General features: G+C 42.1%; 1 protein-coding gene across 2 annotated transcripts; it reads left to right on the top strand.

Annotated features, from left to right (window-relative positions):
• The first annotated feature begins 24,157 nt into the window (after positions 1-24,157).
• LOC111950599 (membrane-associated progesterone receptor component 1) lies at positions 24,158-26,585 on the top strand. 2 transcript variants are annotated; one of them, XM_023968314.2, is made up of 4 exons: positions 24,158-24,492; positions 25,270-25,425; positions 25,509-25,566; positions 25,995-26,440. In XM_023968314.2, the coding sequence occupies exons 1-4, from the start codon at positions 24,198-24,200 to the stop codon at positions 26,002-26,004; spliced, it is 519 nt and encodes a 172-aa protein (XP_023824082.1). In that variant the 5' UTR covers positions 24,158-24,197; the 3' UTR covers positions 26,005-26,440. The 2 variants fall into 2 exon arrangements, with proteins under 2 accessions (XP_023824082.1, XP_023824081.1); XM_023968313.2 differs by lacking the exon at positions 25,509-25,566 and having other exon boundaries at positions 25,995-26,585.
• Positions 26,586-27,428: the final 843 nt, after the last annotated feature.

Here is a 27,428-nt window from a genome sequence, read left to right as displayed (position 1 = left end):
AAAAAAWATATATAGTCACTTCACCCCTACCTACATGTACAAATGACCTCGACTAACCAGTACCTCCGCACATTGACTTGGTACCGGTACCCCTTGTATATAGCTTCGTTATTGTTATTTTATTACTTTTTATTATTTTTTACTTTAATTTATTTGGTAAATCTTTTAACTCTTTCTTGAACTGCACTGTTGGTTAAGGGCTTGTAAGTAAGCATTTCACGGTAAGGCCTACACGGTAAGGCCTGTATTTGGTGCAGGTGACAAATAAAGTTTGATTTGATCTGATCTTTGGACAGTATTCTTTGCAAGTCCTGGAAACCCCAAAAACTTTTCAGCCGCAGATACTATTATGTCCAGTTTCTTGGACTTTTTGTTCGTTTGTGCAGTACAATKAATCACATCTGTGATAAACACCAGGAAATCCACCTTCTTCATAACCAGCATATCAGTTTCCCTCAACTGTTGAACAACACCCTGAATCTCCACAGTCTATGGAGTATCCATCACCATATCTTCAGCTCCCCTCGCTCCTTCAACTATTTCACGTGCCTCTGTGTAGGAGACCTGCTGAATAGTCCTGATCTTTGCCACTTCATACTTCTTTACCCTAACCGGGCACTCCGGGGAATTGGGAACTGTGAACTAGTTGCCAGAAGATACCGACCCTACCGTTACGCTTGTTTACACTACGCTGCACTGGAATCAGAACGCAATAGACTACCACAGTATGAATCATAATACCCTTACAACCTAGCACTATTCAAGGAAATGGTTCCAGTCGTTTTTCCACCATAAATTTATCCCATAGGGGAAGAGGGGCATGACAGCGGCCGCTTTCCAAACTTTAAGAGTCTCAGACGATACGAAAGAGAGAATGAACAGACTAGTAATAGGGGTTGCAACAATGGTGGCGGATAATTTTAGGAAGAGAGGGTCCAGATTGTCTAGCCCAGCTGATTTGTAGGGATCCAGGTTTTGCAGCTCTTTCAGAACATCAGCTGCTTGGATTTGGGTGAAGGAGAAGCAGGGGGAGGCGCTTGGGCCAGTTGCTGCAGAGGGTGCAGAGCTGTTGGCCGGGGTTGGGTTAGCCAGGTGGAAAGCATGGCCAGCCATAGAGAAATGCTTATTGAAATTCTCGATTATCGTGGATTTATCAGTGGTGACAGTGTTTCCTAGTCTCAGTGCAGTGGGCAGCTGGGACGTGGTGCTCTTATTCTCCATGGACTTTACAGTGTCCCAAAACTTTTTGGAATTAGTGCTGCAGGATGCAAATTTCTGCTTGAAAAAAGCTAGCCTTTGCTTTCGTAACTGCCTGTGTGTATTGGTTCCTGACTTCACTGAAAAGTTGCATATCGCGGGGACTATTCGATGCAAGTGCAGTACGCCACCGGGTGTTCTTGTGCAGGTCAAGGGCAGTCAAGTCTGGAGTGAACCAAGGGCTATATCTGTTCTTAGTTCTACATTTTTTGAAAGGGGCCTGCTTATTTAAGATGGTGAGGAAAGCACTTTTAAAGAACAACCAGGCATCCTCTACTGACGGGATGAGGTCAATATCCTTCCAGGATACCCGGGCCAGGTCGATTAGAAAGGCTTGCTCGCAGAAGTGTTTTAGGGAGCATTTGACAGTGATGAGGGGTGGTCGTTTGACCGCGGACCCATAACGGACGCAGGCAATGGGGCAATGATCGCTGAGATCCTGGTTGAAAACAGCAGAGGTGTATTTAGAGGGCAAGTTGGTCAGGATGATATCTACAGTTGAAGTCGGGAGTTACATACACCTCAGCCAAATATATTTAAAGTCAGTTTTTCACAATTCCTGACATTTCATCCTAGTAAAAATTCCCTGTCTTAGGATCACCACTTTATTTTTAAGAATGTGAAATGTCAGAATAATAGTAGAGAATTATTTATTTCAGCTTTTATTTCTTTCATCACATTCCCAGTGGGTCAGAAGTTTACATACACTCAATTAGTATTTGGTAGCATTGCCTTTAAATTATTTCACTTGGGTCAAACGTTACGGGTAGCCTTCCACAAGCTTCCCACAAGTTGACTGAATTTTGGACCATTCCTCCTGACAGAGTTGGTGTAAGTGAGTTAGGTTTATAGGCCTCCTTGCTCGCACAAGCTTTTTCAGTTCTGCCCACAAATTTTCTATAGTATTGTCAGGGCTTTGTGATGGCCACTCCAATACCTTGACTTTGTTGTCCTTAAGCCATTTTGCCACAACTTTGGAAGTATGCTTGGGGTCATTGTCCATTTGGAAGACCCATTTGCGACCAAGCTTTAACTTCCTGACTGATGTCTTGAGATGTTGCTTCAATATATCCACATAATTGTCCTACCTCATGATGCCATCTATTTTGTGAAGTGCACCAGTCCCTCCTGCAGCAAAGCACCAACACAACATGATGCTGCCACCCCGCGCTTCACGGTTGGGAGGGTGTTCTTCGGCTTGCAAGTCTCCCCCTTTTTCCTGCAAATATAACGATGGTCATTATGGCCAAACAGTTCTATTTTTGTTTCATCAGACCAGAGGACATTTCTCCAAAAAGTACAATCTTTGTCCCCATGTGTAGTTGCTGTCAGGATTTGGCCAGGATTGTTCAGGTTTTGGTCACTAGATGCCCCCATTGCGCCTTTTTGAACCTTTTGTTTTTCCCTTGTTCTAGTTATTATTTGCACCTGTGCCTCATTTCCTTGTAGGTATTTAAACCCTTAGTGTTCCTCAGTTATTTGCTCTGTGTTTGTATGTTAGCATAACATGTAAATGACTTAAATGTAAATGTAAGCACCCAGCCATGCTGTGAACATTTGTTTCTCTAGTTGGATTTTCTTGAGGTACTCTGGTTTTGTTCTTGTTTATTTTTTATTATTCTTTTGAGGTTTGTTTTTTCCCTGCTGTTCTTACCACTTTGTGGATTTTCATTGTATCTTGGAGGATATTCATTTTTTCTCTTGGCATTACTTTTGGCGTTGTGGATTTATATTTTTTGCCTGAAGATCTTTTTCCTTTATTAAACCACCGTCTCTAGTACTGCTGTGTCTGCCTCATCTTCTGGGTTCTGCCGACTATTAGTGACTGTTTCTCACACCGGGTCCTGACAGTTGCAAACCGTAGTCTGGCTTTTTTATGGCAGTTTTGGAGCAGTGGCTTCTTCCTGGCTGAGCGGCCTTCCAGGTTATGTCGATATAGGACTCGTTTGACTGTGGATATAGATACTTTTGTACCTGTTTCCTCCAGTATCTTCACAAGGTCCTTTGCTGCTGTTCTGGGATTGATTTGCACTTTTCTCACCAAATTATGTTCATCTCTAGGAGACAGAACGCGTCTCCTTCCTGAGCGGTGTGACGGCTGCGTGGTCCCATGGTGTTTATACTTGCGTACGATTGTTTGAACGTGGTACCTTCAGGCGTTTGGAAATTGCTCCCAAGGATGAACCAGACATGTGGAGGTCTACAAAAGGAATTCTGAGGTCTTGGCTGATTTCTTTAGATTTTCCCATGATGTCAAGCAGAGAGGCACTGAGTTTGAAGGTAGGCCTTGAAATACTTCCACAGGTACACCTCCAATTGACATTTTCTGGAATTTTCCAAGCTGTTTAAAGGCAGTCAACTTAGTGTATGTAAACCTCTGACCCACTGGAATTGTGATACAGTGAAATAATCTGTCTGTAAACAATTTTTGGAAAACTTACTTGTGTCATGCACAAAGTAGATGTCCTAACCGACTTGCCAAAACTATAGTTTGTTAACAAGAAATTTGTGGAGTGGTTGAAAAACACGTTTTAATGAGTCCAACCTAAGTGTATGTAAACTTCCGACTTCAACTATATGAAGGTGCCCATGTTTACGGATTTGGGGTTGTACCTGGTAGGTTCCTTGATAATTTGTGTGAGATTTAGGGCATCTAGCTTAGCTTGTAGGACGGCCGGGGTGTTAAGCATATCCCAATTTAGGTCACCTAACAATACAAACTCTGACAGTAGTTGGGGGGCAATCAATTCACATAAGGTGTCCAGGGCACAGCTGGGAGCTGAGGGGGGTCTTTCAAAAATGGCAACAGTGAGGGACTTATTTCTGGAGAGATGGATCTTTAAAAGTAGAAGCGCGAATTGTTTGGGCATAGACCTGGATAGTATGACAGAACTCTGCAGGCTCTCTCTACAGTAGATTAAATTCCGCCCCCTTTAGTAGTTCTGTCTTGATGGAAAATGTTGTAATTGAGGATGTAAATTTCTGAATTTTTGGTGGCCTTCCTAAGCCAGGATTCAGACACGGCTAGGACATCAGGGTTGGCGGAGTGTGCTAAAGCAGTGAATAAAGCAAACTTAGGGAGGAGGCTTCTGATGTTAACATGCATGAACCCAAGGCTTTTTACAGTTGCAGAAGTCAACAAATGAGAGCGCCTGGGGACACACAGGGCCTGGGTTAACCTCTACATCACCAGAAGAACAGAGGAGGAGTAGGATGAGGGTACGGCTAAAGGCTATAAGAACTGGTCATCTAGTGCTTTGGGAACAGAGATTAAAAGGAGCAGATTTCTGGGCGTGGTAGGATAGATTCAGGGCATAGTGTACAGACAAGGGTATGGTAGGGTGCGAGTACAGTGGGGTAAACCTAGGCATTGAGTGACGATGAGAGAGGTTGCATCTTTGTAGGCGCCAGTTAAGAATCTCTGGATTAACTATCTAATGTTAGTTACATTTTGTCATTAATAAATTGGCTAAATGTCTTTAAATTGACAATTCTGTGAACTGTCTTGTGCAAGTTTTAATTTGACACAATACCTGTTAGCAAAGTTGTCAGCTAGAGATGATGTGTAGGAGCTGGCAGGGATTTGTAGTCTTGCATGATGTCTACTTGGATGCTAATTAACATTTTTGAATCCGAGAATAAATAGAGCCGAATATATTGATAAAAGTCACCTTGTCCAAGAGATATACATGGTTATCGTCACACCAGGGTAAGTCTACACGAAGCACAGCCATTATTTTAAGTGTTTCTAAAATGTCCTATGGGAATGGTGGAAAAACAATTGGAACCATTTTCCTGTTAACACACTATGGCGCCAGGATGATATGGATCAGAACACGTCCCTCTTCTTCTTTGGTAACATGGCGTTCGCACATTTTCTTTGTGCATGCTGCCACCTACTGTGCAATAGCGTGTGTTTAATCACATTACATTTTGTAATACAAAAAAAGTGGGGGAAGGAAAACAAAAACAAATTGCACCACCAACTAACCCTACACCTATATACCACTATTTCATAAAAATATATAGAAAATAAAAACCACCACCACATTCCACTACTTTGACCCTATCTGCTCCTGCACCATGCCACCAACCTGGGAGGACAGGACGCCATCACTCAACACACTCTGTAACTCTTCTGAAGTCAGATCTCATATACCCAAACACTTCTCTACAGCTGTCACTACAACATCTATTTTCTGTGATTTACATTCCATTTCTGTGGTACAGTTGATTACCATTGCTATGCATGTTAAGAAGCCAACCTTACTGAAGCATATATCACTTATTGACCAATCACTCTGTGCTGGCACAGATCCACTACCCACAGGAATCCTCTCAGGATCCCTCACCCTTGACCCACTCTCCTCTACTTTCTTCACTGCCTCAGCATACGACACCTTCTTCACTACTCTGACTCTGGCCACCTCAACCTGCCTCTCTCGCACTGGACACTTCTAATCCCCAGCAACATGGGCACCACTACAGTTGACACACAATTTTATCCACTACACAATCCTCTGTCCCATGCCCTCCTGCACACTTCCCACATCTTGGCATCTCCCTCATACACACTGCTGCAACATGACCATAAACGTTGCACCTACAAAAGCTCTAACAGGATAACTGATACATACAGTACATCCAAACATGACTTTGTCGGGTAAAAACTCTGACTCAAAACTCAAAAGGACTGATAGTGACTCCTCTGTTTCACCTAGCTAGATTCAACTGCACCCAACTCCTTTCCCACCCAGCCTGAAACCACAAATGACTCCGCCAAAAGTCAAGGATCCAATGTCACTCCTACTGGACCAGGTTCTTCTTTATCATGTCCATCGATGCCAGGCTTGGGCTCCGAGCTCTTCATCACACCTTCCACCTCACTTAACTCGAGCTCATTCACTTCCATTTCACCTCCAGAACTCAGTTTGGCACATGGCTCACTCTGCACTTGACACCAATCTTGTTCAACATCCCATCTCCATTTTTATTGCCATCTTCCTCAAATTCCACCCTTTCCTTTCCTCATTCTCTTTGACCTCTTCTTCCACCTCCATTCCTCCTCAGGAATTCACTTTTCTGTGTCCCTGTCCCAATATTCCTCTTTTGTCGCTATCTTCAAACCCTGCCTTGGTTCTCTCCCTCGCTACAAGCAGCCATTCATTGTCAGTGAGCACAGCACATGCCTAAAACATAACTCAATAGAGCTCACCAGCTTTTAGTCCTAAAACCAGTAAATAAGTTACCTCTGGTTCATTCAGCCATCCCTATTAGAAAAATGTATGGGGAAAGAATTGGGTTTTGAAATAAACGCCGAAAATAACGTCTGAGGTTAACACAGGCTTAGGAGATCTCAAAGAACAAAACGTATAAGATAATAGCAGTCAGTTAAGACGACCTTTATGAATTATGAAGCCTTTGTGATTAGCTTTTTATTATTACATACATTCTTCAAAATTCACAAAAAGTGACATTAGCTGATGAAGATTATCTCATAGATCAAAACGTATAAGATCTCCTAAGCCTGTGTTTACCCCAGACCTTATTTTCGGCATTTATCCAAAACGCCATTAATTTTCCTCATAGGCTTTGTCCAACAAACCATGGCGGAATTAGTGCCTACAAAAAGATGCCATTACTATTTCTCTCTTTGCCGGGATGGGATATGCCACTGTACTCCAAATTTTACCTTTATCCACACTGCTCCAACGAGAAGATAAAAATGTATTTGGAAAACTGCCCTTTTCGTCATCATGCTAGCTAGGTCAGGGGCATCGAATCTACTGTTACCCAACATTAGTAAGCTAGCTAAATGCATGATGTCCAAAATAACAAAGCAGGTAGCTAGCATAGAAGTCTGTATAGTCCAGTCAAAAACACACTTGCACATGTTTTTGTGTTCATTTAGTCGTTTTGACTAGCTAACAGCGAACAAGGTTGGTAAGCTAACTGCATGGTAATGCCCACAATAATAAAGTAACTTTTGCAAGCAGCTCCCGAGTGGCGCAGCGGTTTACGGCACTGCATCTTAGTGCTGGAGGTGTCACTACAGACCCTGGTTCAATTCCAGGCTGTATCACAACCAGCCGTGATTGGGAGTCCCATAGGGCGGCGCACAATTTGCCCAGCGTCGTTAGGGTTTGGCTGGGGTAGGCTGTCATTGTAAATACAAATGTGTTCTTAACTGACTTGCCTAGTTAAATAAGATACAAAATAAATGTACAATATGCATAAAACGGTATTCAATATAATTTGCAGTGAGAGACTTCAGATGTGCTAAACCTAGAAGAAGCTAGCTAGAAAAATGTGTATTCAATCAAATCAAATATTATTTGTCACGTGCACTGAATACAATTTACAGGCTCTAACCAATAGTGCAAAAAAAGGTATTAGGTGAACAATAGGTAAGTAAAGAAATAAAACAACAGTAAAAAGACTGTTGAAAATAACAGTAGCGAAGCTATATACAGACACCGGTTAGTCAGGCTGATTGAGGTAGTATGTGCGTGTAGATATGGTTAAAGTGACTATGCAAATATGATGAATAGCAGTAGCATAAAAGAGGGGGTGGCGGGACACAATGCAGATAGCCCGGTTAGCCAATGTGCGGGAGCACTGGTTGGTCGGGCCAATTGAGGTAGTATGTACATGAATGTATAGTTAAAGTGACTATGCATATATGATTAACAGAGAGTAGCAGCAGCGTAAAAGAGGGGTTGGGGGTAAAAACTGTTGAGAAGCCTTTTTGTCCTAGACTTGGCACTCTGGTACCGCTTGCCAAGCAGTAGTAGAGAGAACAGTCTATGACTGGGGTCTTTGACAATTTTTAGGGCCTTCCTCTGACACAGCCTGGTGTAGAGGTCCTGGATGGCAGGCAGCTTAGCCCCAGTGATGTACTGGGCCTTACGCACTACCCTCTGCCTTGCGGTCGGAGGCCGTGCAATTGCCATACCAGGCAGTGATGTAACCAGTCAGGATACTCTCGATGTTGCAGCTGTATAACCTTTTGAGGATCTCAGGACCCATGCCAAATCTTTTCTGTTTCCTGAGGTGGCATAGGCTTTGTTGTGCCCTCTTCGCGACTGTCTTGGTGTGTTTGGACCATTCTAGATTGTTGTTGATGTGGACACCAAGTCAATGCAAGCTAGCTAGCAAGCTAGGTGTCTGTTCTGAAAGAGTTAGCTACAGACATGTAGGGTTGTTAAGTGTCCACTTCTATTAAATCAATTGCAGCTAGTTGTGAGACATACCAAATGATGCTGCCAATGTCCATAGTGAAGTCTATAATCTATAGGAAAATCCTGCACTGTAGCAAGCTGTTCTGCTAACATCATTAGCTAGCAAAATATCCATCAATGTCAGCTGAGCTAGCCATGGTTTTGTACTAGCTGGCTAGCTGATAATCCACCTTGCACTTTACATTTTTTTGTCAATTTTACCTGGTTAGTCTCTAGCAAGATAGCCTTCTAAAAAGGCACTTATTTTTGTATTGTTGTCAAACGGAAAACATTCTCAATGAGGCTACTAACATGCATTGTAATCTGGGCTGCCTATCAGACCAACCATTCAAGGGATGTCATTGATGACACGTTATCAAGATGGCGGCATGCAGTAGTCAGATGAGGCCATTTTTAAAAGTTTTAACAAAGTAGTTTTTCAGCGGTTAAGGAAACATGCTTATTTATCACATTTTGTTATAAAAATCACCTTAACTTACTAAAATGTTTCAGTTCATATTTAATGTTACCATGATTGCATTCTGACCCCAGTGCAGCTCAGTGTAAACAACCGCGATGGTAGGTTTGGTATCTTCTGGTTAGGAGAACTAGCTAAATTACCACAGAGTTTCTAAACCCAAAGGCACAACATCACGAGACTTCTGGGAATGCTTGCGAAACAGACCAAGCAGACAAGGCCAGAATTTGGGGTCACTGAGAGTCAATGAGAGAAATTTTAAAATCTTCCTTAGTTGTTAATTTTCTTGAAATCTAAAGGCACAAACTAGATCCAAGCCAATGTCTTAAGTAGTTGAACAAGTTATTACTCCAACCTCGTGCAGTTCGGCACGAGACGACCGTTAGACCAGATTACATGTTTCTGCACATGAGTTTAGCTAGCCAGGTGTCGCTATTTTAAAAGGCAACTTTAAGGGTCATATACTGAGCAGATAATGCAGGGAGATGGATTATGCTATTGGTAGATGTCAACCACATTAAATTCATTGTTGTGAATACGTATGCTACCAATGACAAGTCAAGTAAATGTATTTTATTTAGAGACATTGAGGGGAAAATAAGTAAAATTGTCTAAATTTCCATTAGCCAAAGTAATATGGGGTGGAGATTTTATACAGTATTACATGATAATCTAGATAGATGGCCTCCTTAAGGATAGCAATTCTGATTGTGAGATAAAGAATATATGTCTACGGTTAGGTGTTCTAGATATTTGGAGACATAAGAACCCAGATAAGTGTCACGATCGTCAACGGGACTGAGAGAGGACCAAGGCGCAGCGCGTGGAAAGTACATCTTTTATTTTAAAGAAGGAAAAAAACAAAACAACCGTGAAGCTATACAAAAATCAGTGCTGACACAAAACACTTCGACATAGACAATACCCCACAAACAGCTAAAGCCTATGGTTACCTTAAATATGGCTCCCAATCAGAGACAACAATAACCAGCTGTCTCTAATTGAGAACCCATTCAGGCAACCATAGACTTCCCTAGACAACTACACACAACCATAGACACAGCTAGATACCTATACTAAACATAAACCCAACTACTCTAATAAACCCCCTAAACCTTACAACCACCCTAGACACTACAAAAACACATACACTCCCCATGTCACACCCTGACCTAACTAAAATAATAAATAAAACAAAGAATACTAAGGCCAGGGCGTGACAATAAGATTGTGTTTACATGGAGTACCAAAGATTTATCTATACAATCCCGTATTGATTTCTGTCTGATATCTGAAGATATGGCTGACAAGGTTGATACAATCTCAAATGAACCATCGATTTTAACAGACCACAAAGGAATTTCAATAAAGATAAATATGCTTGGTTTGTCTACTAAAAAAGTTAGTAAAGGTTTCTGGAAATTGAATAAGACTTTACTAGAGAATTAAGTATTTAAGAAGGAAGTAGCAGGAATTATTGGAACCGTGCGTGTGTTACGTTTGGAAGTTACTGGGAACTAATGACATTTAATGTAAGGGTGTTGGCTATTTCAATGGGGAAATAAATTGCTCGTGCCAAGAGAGAGAAAGAATATAACATCATAAAGGGAATAATGAATTATACAAAAAAACTGATCTAACTAATCAGGAATTACAGGAGCTATCATCACTGCAAATGCAGTTAGACTGTATCTACGAGGAAAAGGCCCGGGGAGCGTTTGTAAGATCAAGACGAAAATGGATGGAAGATAGAGATAAAAATACAAGATATTTCTTTCATTTAGAAAAAAGAGCAGGTGAAATGACTTCCGTATATAAATTAATGATCAATAATACTCCCAATGAAAATCCAAAATAAATCTCTCAGCATGTTACTCAGTTTTATCAGAATCTGTATATCAGCCCAGTCAACTTCCAATATGGATTGTTTCTTAGACAATGTAGCAAACATTGCTAAGAAGATAGATAATGATTTCAGGGATTTCTGTGATGATGAGTTACCCTAAATTGAGATAAAATATTGTATTAAAAGTCCTAGGGACAATAGATCCCCTGGAAATTATGGTTTAAAAAGCGAGTTCTATAAAAAGTTCAATGATCGATTGATTCCTTACATTCTTGCTATGTTCCAAGAATCAATAGAAAAGGGGGAGTTACCGACTTCCTTCAAGCAAGGCGTAATTATTTTGATTCCCAAACCAAACTTAATAAGGATAGTCTTTATATAGACAACTGGAGGCCCATTAGCCTGTTGAATAATGATGGTAAGTTATTTGCCCTTGTATTTGCTAAGAGGTTTGAAACAAGACTTACATCACATAATTGATGAAGAACAATTCTGGTTTTATGCATGGTCGACACATTAGTAATAACATCAGGTTGATCTTAGAAATTATTGACTATAAATGACCTAACCCTTGATGATAGTTTTCTTATGATTGTTGATTTTTATAACTCTTTTGACACTGTAGAACATGAGTTTATGTTCAAAGCAATACGTTTTGGGGGGTTTGGTGACTTTAAAAAAATTATTTACAATTTTATTTGGAGGATCAACCCTTACTATCTACGGAAAGATATTCTCAGTAATACCCAAGAACAAGGTCTTGAGGTTTTAGATTTCAATACTCTAAATAATACTTTTAAAATAAATTGGATTCTGAAGTATATTAAGAACCAGGAAAGTATTTGGAATGTCTTCCCTAAGTATTTATTTGACTCTGTTGGTGGTTTACAATTTCTGCTTCGGTGTAATTTTGATGTTGATAAAATCCCAGTAAAATTGGCCAAATTCCATAAACAGGCACTTTTAGCTTGGATGTTAGCCTATAAACAATTTTTCCCCTCACAGATACTTTCTATGGAACAAAAAGATATACGATTTAAAAAGTCTCTTTTTTTTCGTAACTGGTTTAAGAATAAAATTATTTTGGTTGGTCAGTTACTGAATGAGGATGGATATCTGCTCTCATATGGGGAATTTCTTGATAAGTTTAGAATTCCAAAAACCCTGAAAGAATATGCAATTGTATCAGTAACCAGGTAAAGGAAGTTTCATTTAAAATGTTACATAGAATTTATCCTGTTAAACATGTTTTGGAAAGATTCAAGCTGAATATTGACTATAATTATGATTTTTGTGGAATGGAGAAGGAGGCCATTTTTCGTCTTTTTTTACCTGTATTTATAGTATATGTAACGGCTTTATTCTGTGGACGAAGGAGAGGACCAAAGCGCAGCGTGGTTAGTGTTCATGTTTAATAAAGACAATAAATGTGAACACTACAAAAATCAAAACAACAAATGTGAAAAAACGAAACAGTTCTGTCTGGTGCAGACACACGAAGACAGAAGACAACCACCCACAAAACCCAACACAAAACAGGCTACCTAAATATGGTTCCCAATCAGAGACAATGACTAACACCTGCCTCTGATTGAGAACCATATCAGGCCAAACATAGAAACGGGAAAATAGACACACAACATAGAATGCCCACTCAGCTCACGTCCTGACCAACACTAAAACAAAGAAAACACAAAGAACTATGGTCAGAACGTGACAGTATAATTTGTTGGATTGACAGGCATAACTTTGTTACAAAGAAAACAGGACAGGTTGTACAATTTAATGGTTTTTATATAACGATATATTTCAGAAATTCTGACATTGATGAAGATGTAGTTATTTATTTCAACTGCTAATAATATTAGGTACATTTGATTTATTTCACCTTTATTTAACCAGGTAGGCTAGTTGAGAACAAGTTCTCATTTGCAACTGCGACCTAGCCAAGATGAATCAAAGCAGTTCGACACATACAACAACACAGAGTTACACATGGAATAAACAAACATACAGTCAATAATACAGTATTTAAAGCCTATATTCAGTATGTGCAAATGAGGTAGGATAAGGGAGGTAAGGCAATAAATAGGCCATGGTGGCGAAGTAATTACAATATAGAAATTAAACACTGGAATGGTAGATGTGCAGAATATATATATAAATATGTATATATGAATGTGCAAGTAGAGATATTGTGGTGCAAAGGAGCAAGATAAATAAATAAATGCAGTATGGGGATGAGGTAGTTGGATGGGCTATTTACAGATGGGCTATGTACAGGTGCAGTGATCTGTGAGCTGCTCTAACAGCTGGTGCTTAAAGCTAGTGAGGGAGATAGGAGTCTCCGGCTTTAGTGATTTTTGCAGTTCGTTCCAGTCATTGGCAGCAGAGAACTGGAAGGAAAGGCGGCCAAAGGAAGAATTGGCTTTGGGGGTGACCAGTGAGATATACCTGCTGGAGTGCGTGCTACCGGTGGGTGCTGATATGATGACCAGTGAGCTGAGATAAGGCGGGGCTTTACCTAGCAAAGACTTGTAGATGACCTGGAGCTAGTGAGTTTGGCGACGAGTATGAAGCGAGGGCCAGCCAACGAGAGCGTACAGGTCGCAGTGGTGGGTAGTATATGGGGCTTTGGTGACAACCCGGATGGCACTGTGATAGACTGCATCCAATTTGTTGAGTAGAGTGTTGGAGGCTATTTTGTAAAGGACATCGCCGAAGTCGAGGATCGGTAGGATGGTCAGTTTTACGAGGGTATGTTTAGCAGCATGAGTGAAGGATGCTTTGTTGCGAAATAGGAAGCCGATTCTAGATGTAATTTTGGATTGGAGATGCTTAATGTGAGTCTGGAAGGAGAGTTTACAGTCTAACCAGACACCTAGATATTTGTAGTTGTCCACATATTCTAAGTCAGAACCGTCCAGAGTAGTGATGCTGGATGGGCAGGCAGGTGCAGGCAGTGATCGGTTGAATAGCATGCATTTAGTTTTACTTGCGTTTAAGAGCAGTTTGAGGCCACGGAAGGAGAGTTGTATGGCATTGAAGCTCGTCTGGAGGTTAGTTAACACAGTGTCCAAAGAGGGGCCAGAAGTATACAGAATGGTGTCGTCTGCGTAGAGGTGTATCAGAGAATCACCAGCAGCAAGAGCAACATCATTGATGTATACAGAGAAGAGAGTCGGCCCGAGGATTGAACCCTGTGGCACCCCCATAGAGACTGCCAGAGGTCCGGACAACAGGCCCTCCGATTTGACACACTGAACTCTATCAGAGAAGTAGTTGGTAAACCAGGCGAGGCAATCATTTGAGAAACCAAGGCTGTCTAGTCTGCCAATAAGAATGTGGTGATAGACAGAGTCGAAAGCCTTGGCCAGGTCGATGAATACGGCTGCGCAGTAATGTCTCTTATCGAAGGTGGTTATGATGTCGTTTAGGACCTTGAGCGTGGCTGAGGTGCACCCAAGACCAGCTCTGAAACCAGATTGCATAGCGGAGAAGGTACGGTGGGATTCGAAATGGTCGGTAATCTGTCGGTAATCTTGGCTTTCGAAGACTTTAGAAAGACAGGGTAGGATATAGGTCTGTAGCAGTTTGGGTCTAGAGTGTCACCCACTTTGAAGAGGGGGATGACCGCGGCAGCTTTCCAAACTTTGGGAATCTCAGACGATACGAAAGAGAGGTTGAACAGGCTAGTAATAGGGGTTGCAACAATTTCGGCAGATCATTTTTTAGAAAGAGAGGGTCCCGATTGTCTAGCCCGGCTGAAATGAAGGGGTCCAGATTTTGCAGCTCTTTCAGAATATCAGCTATCTGGATTTGGGTGAAGGAGAAATGGTGGGGGCTTTGGCGGGTTGCTGTGGATCGTGCTGGGCAGTTGACCGGGGTAGGGGTAGCCAGGTGGAAAGCATGGCCAGCCGTAGAGAAATGCTTATTGAAATTCTCAATTATAGTGGATTTATCGGTGGTGACAGTGTTTCCTAGCCTCAGAGCAGTGGGCAGCTGGGAGGAGGTGCTCTTATTCTCCATGGACTTTACAGTGTCCCAGAACTTTTTTGAGTTAGTACTACAGGATGCAAATTTCTGTTTGAAAAAGCTAGCCTTAGCTTTCCTAACTTCCCTGAAAAGTTGCTTATCACGGGGGCTATTCGATGCTACTGCAAAACGCCACAGGATGTTTTTGTGCTGGTCAAGGGCAGACAGGTCTGGAGTGAACCAAGGGCTATATCTGTTCTTAGTTCAATTTTTTTTTGAATGGGGCATGCTTATTTAAGATGGTGAGGAAGGCTCTTTTAAAGAATAGCCAGGCATCATCTACTGACGGGATGAGGTCAATGTCATTCCAGGATACCCCGGCCAGGTTGATTAGAAAGGCCTGCTCGCAGAGGTGTTTTAGGGAGCATTTGACAGTGATGAGGGGTGGACGTTTGGTCGCAGACCCATTACGGATGCAGGCAATGAGGCAGTGATCGCTGAGATCTTGTTTGAAAACAGCAAGGGTGTATTTGGAGGGCGAGTTAGTTAGGATGACATCTATGAGGGTGCCCGTGTTTACGGATTTGGAGTTGTACCTGGTAGGTTAATTGATAATTTGTGTGAGATTGAGGGCATCAAGCTTAGATTGTAGAATGGCCGTGGTGTTAAGCATGTCCCAGTTTAGGTCACCTAGTAGCACTAGCTCAGAAGATAGATGGGGGGCAATCAATTAACATATGGTATTGAGGGCACAACTGGGGGCAGAGGGAGGTCTATAGCAAGCGGCAACAGTGAGAGACTTGTTTCTGGAAAGCTGCATTTTTAGAAGTAGAAGCTCGAATTGTTTGGGTACAGACTTGGATAGTAATACAGAACTCTGCAGGCTATCTTTGCAGTAGATTGCAACACCGCCCCCTTTGGCAGTTCTATCTTGGTGGAAAATGTTATAGTTGACGATGGAGATTTCAGGGTTTTTGGTGGTTTTCCTAAGCCAGGATTCAGACACGGCTAAGACATCCGGGTTGGCAGAGTGTGCTAAAGCAGTGAGTAAAACAAACTTAGGGAGTAGGCTTCTAATGTTAACATGCATGAAATCAAGGCTTTTACGGTTACAGAAGTCAACAAATGAGAGCACCTGGGGAGTGGGAGTGGCGCTAGCCACTGCAGGACCTGGATTAACCTCTACATCACCAGAGGAGAAGTAGGATAAGGGTACGGCTAAATGCTATATGAACTGGCCGTCTAGCACGTTCGGAACAGAGAGTAAAAGGAGCAGGTTTCTGGGCACGATAGCATAGATTCAAGGCATAGTGTACAGACAAAGGGAAGGTAGGATGTGAGTACATTGGAGGTAAACCTAGGCATTGAGTAATGATGAGAGAGTTATCGTCTCTAGAGACGTTTAAACCAGGTCATCGCATATGTTGGAGGTGGAACAACATGGTTGGTTAAGGCATATTGAGCAGGGCTCTACAGTGAAATAGACAGTAATCACTAACCAGGACAGTAATGGACGAGGCATATTGTTAGGATTTATTGTTTATGCACTATAGCCCGCTACCATATTGTTTTGAAGATGAATATTGTTTTGTTACACACACACACAAACAATACAGATGTATGTGTGTAAAGACTGATCAACAGAGTGACAGGCTATAAAAGCTGTGGTCAATCTGGAGAGGAGAGGGGTGCATATCTCCAGGGCAACCAGGGGGGTAGGACACTGGACAATACCATATTAGGAATTGTTTGAGTGTGAGAGCATCGGGAGCGGCACAAGACGGATCTAATCTACCCAACGACCAGATGCGGACATCTGAGAGAAGGGGACCAGTCTGAGTACCGGCGATAGGTGAGCAAAGTTTAAACCACGCTCAGCCTCTACTGTGATAGGCCAACAGATGGGTTGGAACTACGTCATCACGGTATAAGAACAGCTGTTTACGTACTTCCTGCCAGTTCCCTGTTTTACCCTGCGCGTGTGATACAGCGAACCCGTATATACGAAAATTGCATTTGCCATTTATTGTTTGCGTTAATTAAACATAATTAAAGAAAGTTAACAGACCTTGCTTTTTATTTATCCTGATACCGGATTTGATTAATGCAGCGCTCACAATATTGATATTAGAGAGAGGCATGCGTAGCCAAGTGAACATATGGATCCAGTGAGTTTGGGCTGACTGGGGACACAGCGATTCAGACAGTTAGCAGGCCGATGCTAACAAGCTAACAGTTAGTAGGCTGGGGTAAACAAGCTAGCAGTTAGCAGACCGGGGGCTGGCAAGCTAGCAGTTAGCAGACCGGCGATTGCAAGCAAGCAGTTAGCAGGGGCTAGCAGTTAGCAGACCGGGGCAGGCAAGCTAGCAGTTAGCAAACCGGGGCAGGCAAGCTAGCAGTTAGCAGACCGGGGCTAGCAAGTTAGCCTTTGGGGGAGGTCCTTGGGCAGATTATGTCGGTATTCCAGTCGTAGAGGATCGGCGGGGTTCCGTGCCCCGTACCGGCAGTAGAAGGGGTCCGGATATTGTAGCCCAGGAGTGGGCTTCGGTGGTAGCACAGGAGCCCTGGCCGAGCTAGCTTCAGGCTAATTGGTGCTTGCTCCGGGATGGAAACGCTAGCCAGGAGTGGTCACCCGGGATTGCGGTTAGCTAGTTGCGAAGATCCAGATGAAAATGTTCAGAGTTTGCGGTAGGAATCCGGGGATATGGAGAGAAATAGGTCCAGTATGCTCTGGTTTGAGTCACGTTGTTCGAACTGGCGAGAGCTTTCCGAGCTAAAGGTTAGCTGATGACCGCTAGCAATGGTTTGCTAACTGATAGCTGGTAGGTAGTTAGCTGGCTAGCTTCAGTTGAGTGATTCCAGATCCAAAGTAAATAGAAATACTTTAGAAAAAAGCAGATCCACGCCACATTGGGTGAGGCGGGTTGCAGGAGAGTATTTAGAAGTTGAGGTTTAGGAAAATATTTTTAAAAGATATGCGAAGAAAAAGATGTAAAAAGATATATACAAGGGACACGACAGGACAAAGACAAAGACGTCTGACTGCTACGCCATCTTGGATTATTATATGGGGATTACCATCTTGGATTACTATCAGACCCCTTGACACAATACCCCATAATGACAAAGCAAAACTTTTTTTTTAAATGTTTGTTAATTTATACAAAATCTTAAACTGAAATATCAGAAGTATTCAGCCCCTATACTCAGTGCTTTGTTGAAGCACCTTTGGTAGCGATTACAGCATCAATTCTTCTTGGGTATGACGCTACAAGCTTAAGTAACAGTGTTGCTTCCGTCCCTCTCCTCGCCCCAACCTGGGCTCGAACCAGTGACCCTCTGAGCACATCAACAGCTGCCTTCAATGAAGAAAATGAAGAATCATTGCTCCACAAAAGCTGCGGCCCTTGCAGAGCAAGGGAAACAACTACTTTGAGGTCTCAGAGCGAGTGACGTCACCGATTTGAAATGCTATTAGCGTGCACCGCTAACTAGCTAGACATTTCACACCGGTTACACTTGGCACACATGTATTTGGGGAGTTTCTCCCATTCTTCTCTGCAGATCCTCTCAAACTCTGTCAGGTTGAATGGGGAGTGTTGCTGCACAGCTATTTCCAGGTCTCTCCAGAGATGTTCGATCGGGCTCTGGCTGGGCCACTCAAGGACATTCAGAGACTCGTCCCAAAGCCACTCCTACGTTGTCTTGGCTGTGTGCTTAGGGTCATTGTCCTTTTGKAAGGTGAATCTTTGCCCCAGTCTGAGGTCCTGAGCGCTTTAGAGCAGGTTTTCGTCAAGGATCTCTCTGTACTTTGCTCCGTTCATCTTTGCCTCGATCCTGACTAGTCTTCCAGTCCCTGCTGCTGAAAAACATTCCCACAGCATGATGCTGCCACCACTATGCTTTACCGTAGGGATGGTGCCAGGTTTCCTCCAGACGTGACACTTGGCATTCAGGCCAAAGAGTTCAATCTTGGTTTCATTAAACCAGAGAATCTTGTTTCTCATGGTCTGGGAGTCTTTAGGTGCCTTTTGGCAAACTCCAAGTGGGCTGTCATGTGCCTTTTACTGAGGAGTGGCTTTCGTCTGGCCACTACCATAAATGCCTGATTGGTGGTGCTGCAGAGAATGTTGTCGTTCTGGAAGGTTCTCCCATCTCCACAGAGGAACTCTAGAGCTCTGTCAGAGTGGCGAGTGGCCATCAGGTTCTTGGTCACCTTCCTGACCAAGGCCCTTCTCCCCCGTTTGCTCAGTTTGGCCGGGCGGCCAGCTCTAGGAAGAGTCTTGGTGGTTCCAAACATCTTCCATTTAAGAATGATGGAGGCCACTGTGTCTAGGACCTTCAATGCTGCAGAAATGTTTTGGTAACCTTCCCCAGATCTGTCCCTTCTACGGGCAATTCCTTCATCCTCATGGCTTGGTTTTTGCTCTGGCATGCACTGTCAACGGTGGGACCTTATATAGACAGGCGTGTGCCTTTCCAAATCATGTCCAATCAATTTAATTTATCACGTGACAGTGCATGTCAGAGCCAAGTTGTATGGAAACAAGTTCAATGAAAACAGGATGCACCTGTGCTCAATTTCAAGTATCATAGCAAATGGGCTGAATACTTATGTAAATAAGGTATATCTGTTTTTAATTTTTAATACATTTGCAAACATTTCTAAAACCTGTTTTCACTTTGTCATTATGGGGTATTGTGTGTACATTGCTGAGGATTTTTATTTATTTCATAAATTTTAGAGTAAGGCTACAACTTAACAAAATGTGAAAAAAGTCAAGGAGTTTGAATACTTTCTGAAGGCACTGTATATCAATATTTGTGCATAAAGTTGTTTCCACCGCCATTTCTCGCATAATTAATTTTACATACATAAAAAGATCTCTCCATGTTGAACAAACAAATTATCGGATTGGATTTTTGTCCATCCTCCCCTGATTCAGAATAAATCATTTTCATAGTCATGGCACACTTTGTGTAAGAGCTATTGAAGATTGACAGCCCAAAAAATTATACAAAATAATAATAATAAAATAATATATACATAAACTGTGAATTTTTGACCATTCTCCCTACTCAGAATATATATGTTTCATAGTCATGGCACGCTTTGTCTAAGAGCTATTGATTAAATAAATTAAATAAAGAATTTTTACAAAAGTCCAAGATCCAGGATCATTTTTAAAAATAAATACAAAAATTAAGCCATGAAAGCTTAAACATGCATTATGCAAAAAACGCTCTGCCATTTCTTGGTTCCCCAAATAGTTTGCTTTGCCTCATTTCTATTCATGTGACAAATAAGCTAGTATAGTGTAGAGAATCATTGTACCATCTAAATCGCTGTGAAATTTTCAGCTGTTTGAAGCTGGTGTAAAAGACTTAAAAACGAAACTTAAGAGTCATTGGACAAAGGCATCTTCTGTAGGAGGGCGTTTTGTTTAGTTTTGCCAGAGTGAAGAAAAGTAGCTAACAGCTAACTGCTCTCATGGCTCATCATTGAGCAGAGCAGCCCAAGCGGAGCCATTGCTAGACTCGGGAACTCATGGGGACCATGAGCAGGTTAGATATGATTTCACCATGGGAGCAACAACTGGCTACCATTTTCAGACAAATATGTTCAACTCATAGCTAGTTTATCCAGTGACCATCGCATTTAGAAGGATAGCTACTGACTGAAATGTAGCTGGCTAGCTAGCATGCTGGCTCACACTGGCCATGCAGTAGCCATCTAGCTAGCTAATAATGGAGGCCAAAAGACTCAGCTATCTAGACTTAGGAACTCATGGGCACACAGGCCACATTAAACAACTGATTAGACATGATTACACCATGGGCAATAATAACTGACAACTAGTTCTTTTTCAGACCAATATTTTCAACTCTTCAACTTAGTTTATCCACTGACCACCACATTTAGGAGAATAGTTAATTACTGAAATGTAGCTAGCTAGATTACAGGCCAGGCAGTAGGCACTAACTAATCGTGGACGCATGACCTATTTGTATTGCTAGCTAAACAGATGGCTCTGTAGAGAATCTGTGATGTCATGCACTAGAGAAGGCTCAACCAATCACCTGCAGCGTTCTATGTTTAGACTAATGAATATTCATGAAATTGCCCCTGACTTCCTATGGAAGGACATTTCGCAGACCATATGGGCTGTGCACGCAGAATAAAGTGGTGATCTGCACATCATATGTCGGTGTTCGGAGGTTGGAACTAAACAAGTATTTCCGCACTAGGACAGGAATTAGGTCAAAATAGTGGCGTCAACTTCCTCTGGAGGGGGCCTTTAAAGATAACTGGGAACAAGGTCAAGTCATCAGTGATTTTCAGGTTCGTTTTTGTCTTGAACACACTGAAATCTGGGATTTCCGAGTTCCCAGTTGTTTTGAACACAAGACAAATACATTACGGTCCTCCCACCAAACGTTTTGTGTACACAGACAGACGCGTCGAACAGAAGCTCGAGAGGCAGTTTTCATATAGGTGACTAGGAGGAGACCTGGCTGACGACTGTGGCAGGATGGAGAGGCCAGAGAAAGCTAGACTAGGAAATTGGGCTAAGAAACAGAAGGTGGGTATTTGGAGAAAGGCCATCAGTGCGTGTTCTGTGAACAGTACAGCGGATGATGGCACAGTATGAGAGTGGTGAACGGATAGATGTGGTTATGAACAGCGAGGAAGGAGAAGAGTGTAATGCATTGGGAAAATGTGTGTTGAGGAAGAATGGCACCAAGTACAAACCATATTCTGCTGCCTCTGATGGAGGAAATTTAACTAGAAATTTAACCAGACGAGAGTGAGGATAAATTACCTGTGGTGGCAGGTGTGGTGAAGACCTCAGAGTCCGAGCCTCAGCCCGATGTTCATGCAAAGGATGATTCAGGCTTAGTGCGAGTGACATTTTTGGAGAAAGTGGACCACTGACTTTTGTCTGATCCATATGAAGTCTCAGCCTGGGTAAAAAAGAAGTTGAGTACTGTTTGTTGAAGGTAGCTCGAAGTGGACCTGTGATGATTTTCTGTGTTTCTTCCGTCCAGAAGGAGCAGGCGCTTCACGTTACGTGACTAGGGACATGACCTGTGACATGCGTTGCTCTCCAGAGCAGGGTGCACTGAAAGCAGTGATTATGCCTGGGGTGGCGTTAAGTGTTGAGGTGGAGCAATTGAAATGGAAAATTACATGTCTGTGACGCTCGCTGTTTGGTGCGACGCAGACCCAGTGGCGAGTGTGGTGAAACTGAGAAGACACTGTATGTCCTTTTTTAGTTTTGAATCAAAGTCTTTACCTGATAAAGTCATGTTAGGATATGTCAGTTATCCAGTGAGAGCTTTTGTGCTGAACCCACTAAGGTGTTTGACTCCAAGTTGATCATGTTGCAGCAGTGAGTAGGACGGAGATTCTGAGATTTGAGAAGTGTGCAGGAGTGCATGGGACAAAGGAAGGTGTAGTATCGGTGGAAAAAACTGTGTGTGTCAATTGTGGTGGTGCCCATGTTGCTGGGGATCAGAAGTGCCCAGTGCGATAGACAGGTTGAGGGAGCAGAACAGAAGGTGTCCTATACTGAGGCAGTGAAGATAGTAGAGGATGATGGGCCAAGGATGAGTTGTAGGCCGATGCAGAGTGATACAAATTTGTGCTTCAGTAAGGTTGGCTTCTTATCAACTGTACCTCAGAAATGGAACGTAAATCACAGAAAACATATGTTGTGGTGGCAGCTGCAGAGAAGTACTTGGGTGTATGAGGTTTTACTGCAGAAGTGTTACATGGTGTGTTGAACGAAAGAATCCCATCCTCCCAGGCCGTCTGCCTGGTGTAAGATCAGTTAGGGTCAAAGTAGTGGAATGGGGTGGTGATTTTTTTTTTATGAAATAGGGGTATATAGGTGTAGGGTTAGTTGGTGGTGCATTTTTATCCTTTTCCCCCCTCCTTTTTTATTTTTGTATCACAAAATGTAAAGTGATTGACCACACACTACTGCACAGTAGGTGGCGGCATGCACAAACAAAGTGTGCGAACGCCATGATACCAAAGAAGACAGTCCTGCTATCAAATATTATATATGAACACTGACGGAAGATGGCGGAAACTGAGGTTTTGTTTGAAACTGCTAGTGAGTCGAGTGAAGCTAATAGTACAGAAAGTGAGAATGAGTGGGTTACAGTGGCGAAGAAAAGGGGAAATGAGAAGTAAAGCTATGTTGGAAAAGAGGAAACCACGAGACCCATTTTTGGTCGGAGTCAGGGTTTTGGATGAATGCTACTTGGGAAATCCGCTTAACTTCTCCAGGAAAATCTGGAATGTGTTGGAAGAAAGTGTGGAGTCGGTGAGAGTCACAAGAAGTGGTCTTATTTAGATTTCTTGTGTGTCTGCAGAGCAGAAGATGTGTGTGATAAGACTCAAAAAGATATCGGAGTGTAATGTTTACTGCATGGATTTTTGTAACAGGGGGGTATTAGGGGGGTATTTCTCGGATGACGCAAGAAATAAAGGCAGAGGATATAACTGAAGACATTGATGGAGTGGTTGGTGCACGTCGATTGACCTGTATGGTGGATGGAGAAAAGAAGTTCATCCATGCTACTGTTCTTTGATGAAGAGTCTCTTCCTTGTCATATAAAGTTAGGATTCATGAGATACCCTGTAAGAGCTTTTGTGCACAGGCCCCTTCAGTGTCATAAATGTAAAATATTTGGTAATGTGTCAAGTGTGTGCAGAAGGATAGACTATCGTATGCCAGATGAAGGGGAATGCTGCAACTGTGGAGGTGAACATCTCCAGGAATTCTTGGAGTGCCCTGTTAAGGTGAAGGAGAATGAGGTGGCAAGGGTAAGGAGTGTCCAGCATGACTCCTATCTGGAGGCGGTGAAAAAATCGTAAGGAACGAGTAGCGGGGAAGAAGCAATAGTAGTAGAGCCACCAAAACCAGTGAAGGTTTCTCATCAACCGAGGGATAGTGAAATGCTACATGTTAAAAAGGTGGACTCTGTATTATTTATTGCAATGGTCATAAACTGTACAGCACAAGCGGAGAAAAAAGTCTAAGAAAATTGGAATCTTGAATGCCGCTGAATGTTTTTTGGGTCTGTGATTTCACAGCCGAGGCGGTGCAAGAAATCCTGTAGGTGAATGTAGCCCCATCACAGGCCCCTGAGCATGTGTAGGGATATATTTTAGAGTGGACTGTGATTGAAGAAGTATGATTACATTTTTTAAAACATACAAAAATAGTTGACGTGTTTTGTTTTGTATGATGTCGTTTTCCTCCTATCCCGATGTTTTTGTTGTTGTTTCTTATTCAATACCCCGTCCAGCTGGTGGCGGTAATGTACCATAAACATTGGATGCCAATCGCCGTTAACCCCATCAAAGAAGAAGATACCAAAGAAGAAGAAGCATACAGCGATAAACATGGCTGATACAAAGGGAGCAGATGAAACTACTCCAGGAGTTTTGCAGGAAATGTTCACGTCTCCGTTGAATTTGAGTCTGCTTGGCCTCTGCATATTTCTTTTGTACAAAATCTTCCGCGGAGACACACCTGCAGATATGGGCGAGGTTGAGGAACCTCTGCCTAAATTCAAGAGAAGAGATTTCACGTTAGCGGAGCTACAACCGTACGATGGCCTGCAAAATCCAAGAATTCTTATGGCTGTCAATTCAAAGGTGTTCGATGTTACCAGAGGAAAGACATTCTACGGGCCAGGTAAAATAAGTTGTAGGCTATTTGTGCTCATGTGGCGCAACACCAGCTATTTCTGCTCAAATGAATGGTTGGTGCAACCGTAGCCAACTGGCTTGCTGGTCACTCAGTTTTATTCTTAGACTTGTTACTTTGTCTATTGAATTATGTGTATATATATTTTTTAATTCGAAGTTGTTGCATTGGAACTACGACCATCTAAAACGCCACATGAACATCTCCAGGAATCTTTATGAATCACCCGCAGTCGAATTTCACAAAACGCTAACTGGCGTGTTCAGCCGAGTTGGCACAATGGCATGTAACCTCTCACCAAGTTGATTGATCCTGCACTGTCACACAACCCCTGAAGAACACCCTTCCTTAAAATGTATAGAAATTGCATATCTTCTCAGTCTGTATTGAGGTGTGTGCTTGTTGCCTTCATGCTATTTCAAAATAAAGGTTGACACAGCCTTGCACAAAGGTTGAATGTTCAATTCAGCAAGACCATATGGTTGCACAAAAAAAGTATTGTTGAGGAATACTGTAAAGCAGTACTAGCTCTCATTTAAAGGATTCAGTCTGTACCTTCTGTCAGTCTCAATATTTAGAATAGAGGACTTGTTGTTAGGGGGGGCTTATCTTTGAAGCCATCAGTAAGCTATTGTATGTATGTTGGAGAGCATGTGGAATTTAATTAGCAGATAAATAAAATTGCATATTTTCTGTCTTCACAATCACATTTTAGTTTATAGAATATTTGGCTGGATTTCAAAATCTGTGTGTGATGTTTTCCAGAGGGTCCTTATGGAGTGTTTGCTGGTAAAGATGCCTCCAGGGGCCTGGCCACCTTCTGTCTGGAGAAGGAGGCCCTGAAAGAGACCCACGACGACCTCTCGGACCTCAACGTCATGCAACAGGAAAGCCTCAATGAATGGGAGACCCAGTTCACTCGTGAGTTGATGCAGGAGTTGGTAGTATTTGCTACAAAACACTGATCTACGTTCAGATACTGTATTTTCAACTTCTACCTCTAGGGAAATGGACCCCTTGCAGTGAACATCACACGCACCCACTATCCACTCAACAGTGCAGGTTGTTGATGCACCAAACAGCTTTGATGACCCTTAGAACTATTGATGTTTAAAATGTAGGTCTATGTGCCGCAGGGAATAACTTGTCTTGTGGTGGTCCAGTCTTTTTGAGCTTAAGTCAACTACTGTGTTCCTCTTGTGTGACTTGGCAATGATAGAAGAGTTGGCTACATCACATACAAAAATATGGTACCATGCCAAGGGATAACATAATGCTACTTTGCATCAAAATCAATCTGTTAGATACACTTTCATCTACATTACATTGAATACTGCTTTAAATTTAAACCCACACATAAGAGTCTTTTATTTAAAAATAAAAAAATTGAAATGGCTGTTCTCTACCCAGTGATTATCATGTTCTTGAGATGGTCTCTGTTGTCTGAAGGTCCCCGAGGGACTCAGTCATTTTCATCTTTCCTTTCACAGAAAAGTATGACTACGTTGGGAAACTTCTGAAACCTGGAGAAGAACCCACAGAGTACACGGATGACGAGGAGGTCAAGGACAAAAAGATGGACTAGAACTCACGAGTGCACAAGGGAAATTCAGATGCCTTACTTTTTTCAGGATAATGTTATGCATATTGCCTTGTGTTGCAGCCATTGAGTGAAATGCTTTTGCCTGTATGGTTTTTGTATTATGTCATGGACCACCTCTTATGCTAATTTCATATGCCATTGACCTTCATTAATCTAAAATACACTTGATTTTGGTAAAGGTTAGAATAATTATTGAATACTGTACTGTCATTGAAGTTATACAGGTAGTATTAGTTGTAATGTAGAGGCTGTTGGAGGATCTATTACTGTAGCTCAGTGTTCATTTTGGCCATCTTCTAGATTGTCATTTTGACTAAAATATTGTCTAAGTCACGTTTTTGTCATTTGTATAATCATTAAGTCTAGTTATTGTCAAAATTATAGAAACAGTTGGCCATTTTAGTCAACTAAATGCMCTTTCGTKTTAGTCACATCACATTTGTATTGCCTCAACCTATAGTAAACATAAATAATTGACTTCCATGTGTACAAATCTATATAGCCTTGTCCTTCCAACATATTTTTCTGCATAACATATTCCCAACAGCAAAAATATGACTAACATATGTAACAGTTATCTGGGTGTGTACATTTCTAATTGAGCCTACATGATATTGAGCATTGCATGCAAAACACACACACAAGCGCAGAGAGTGTGTGTAACACAATCACCAGATGGTGCCGCAAAGTAGTATGGGTTGGTTGCTCCTCCGTCACTCGGTCGTGTCATTTCCGTTGTTATCAACGTTCCACTGCCACATTGATGTCCAAAAGTAGAACGGGCTAATGACAATTTCACCCAGTGATATAGTCAAGTCACTAAACCTCAAGTCCGGATCGAGTCACCAGTGGTCGAGTCCTGGTCCAAGTGCTCAAGTTTGAGTCACTGGGTCCACATTAACTTAAAGTTATTAACCCAGTCAGATATATAGTGTAGTGGCAAGATGGATTTAGTCAAGTTGTTTGCTACTCATTTACCATTATTGTTGTGCTATCAAATGTTTGGTAATGTTACCAGGGCCACTTTCATTTTCAAAACATTCTTGAATGTTGCAAATAGAAATTCCATTAAGAGTCAACGTTATTTCTTATTCAACATGTCAGAGGCATTTTTGTTCTACATAGCCTATTTTTATCTAAATGTTAATGAACGTTGACCTGCTGAACACGCCCTAGTTTGGCTATAACTAGGTATAGAAGTAACATGACTGAAGGTGTAGCCTTAACAAATGGTTAACGGTCTAGTCTGCAAGTAGCCTAGTTTAAGAACGTCCGCTTTGGTTTAATGAATGTAAAATGCCAATAAACAATGGAAAAACGT

Source organism: Salvelinus sp. IW2-2015, linkage group LG23, assembly GCF_002910315.2.
Source record: "Salvelinus sp. IW2-2015 linkage group LG23, ASM291031v2, whole genome shotgun sequence".
NCBI lineage: Eukaryota > Metazoa > Chordata > Actinopteri > Salmoniformes > Salmonidae > Salvelinus > Salvelinus sp. IW2-2015.
Note: the sequence above shows the minus strand (reverse complement) of the source record. Positions and strands in the feature narration are given on the sequence as shown.

Excerpts from the sequence above, each read along its gene's own strand:
- LOC111950599 (XM_023968313.2), top strand. The coding sequence starts at position 24,198 with ATGGCTGATACAAAGGGAGCAGATGAAACTACTCCAGGAGTTTTGCAG. Across the intron at positions 24,493-25,269 it reads AAAGACATTCTACGGGCCAG|AGGGTCCTTATGGAGTGTTT; the intron begins GTAAAATAAGTT and ends GATGTTTTCCAG. Across the intron at positions 25,426-25,994 it reads ATGGGAGACCCAGTTCACTC|AAAAGTATGACTACGTTGGG; the intron begins GTGAGTTGATGC and ends TTCCTTTCACAG.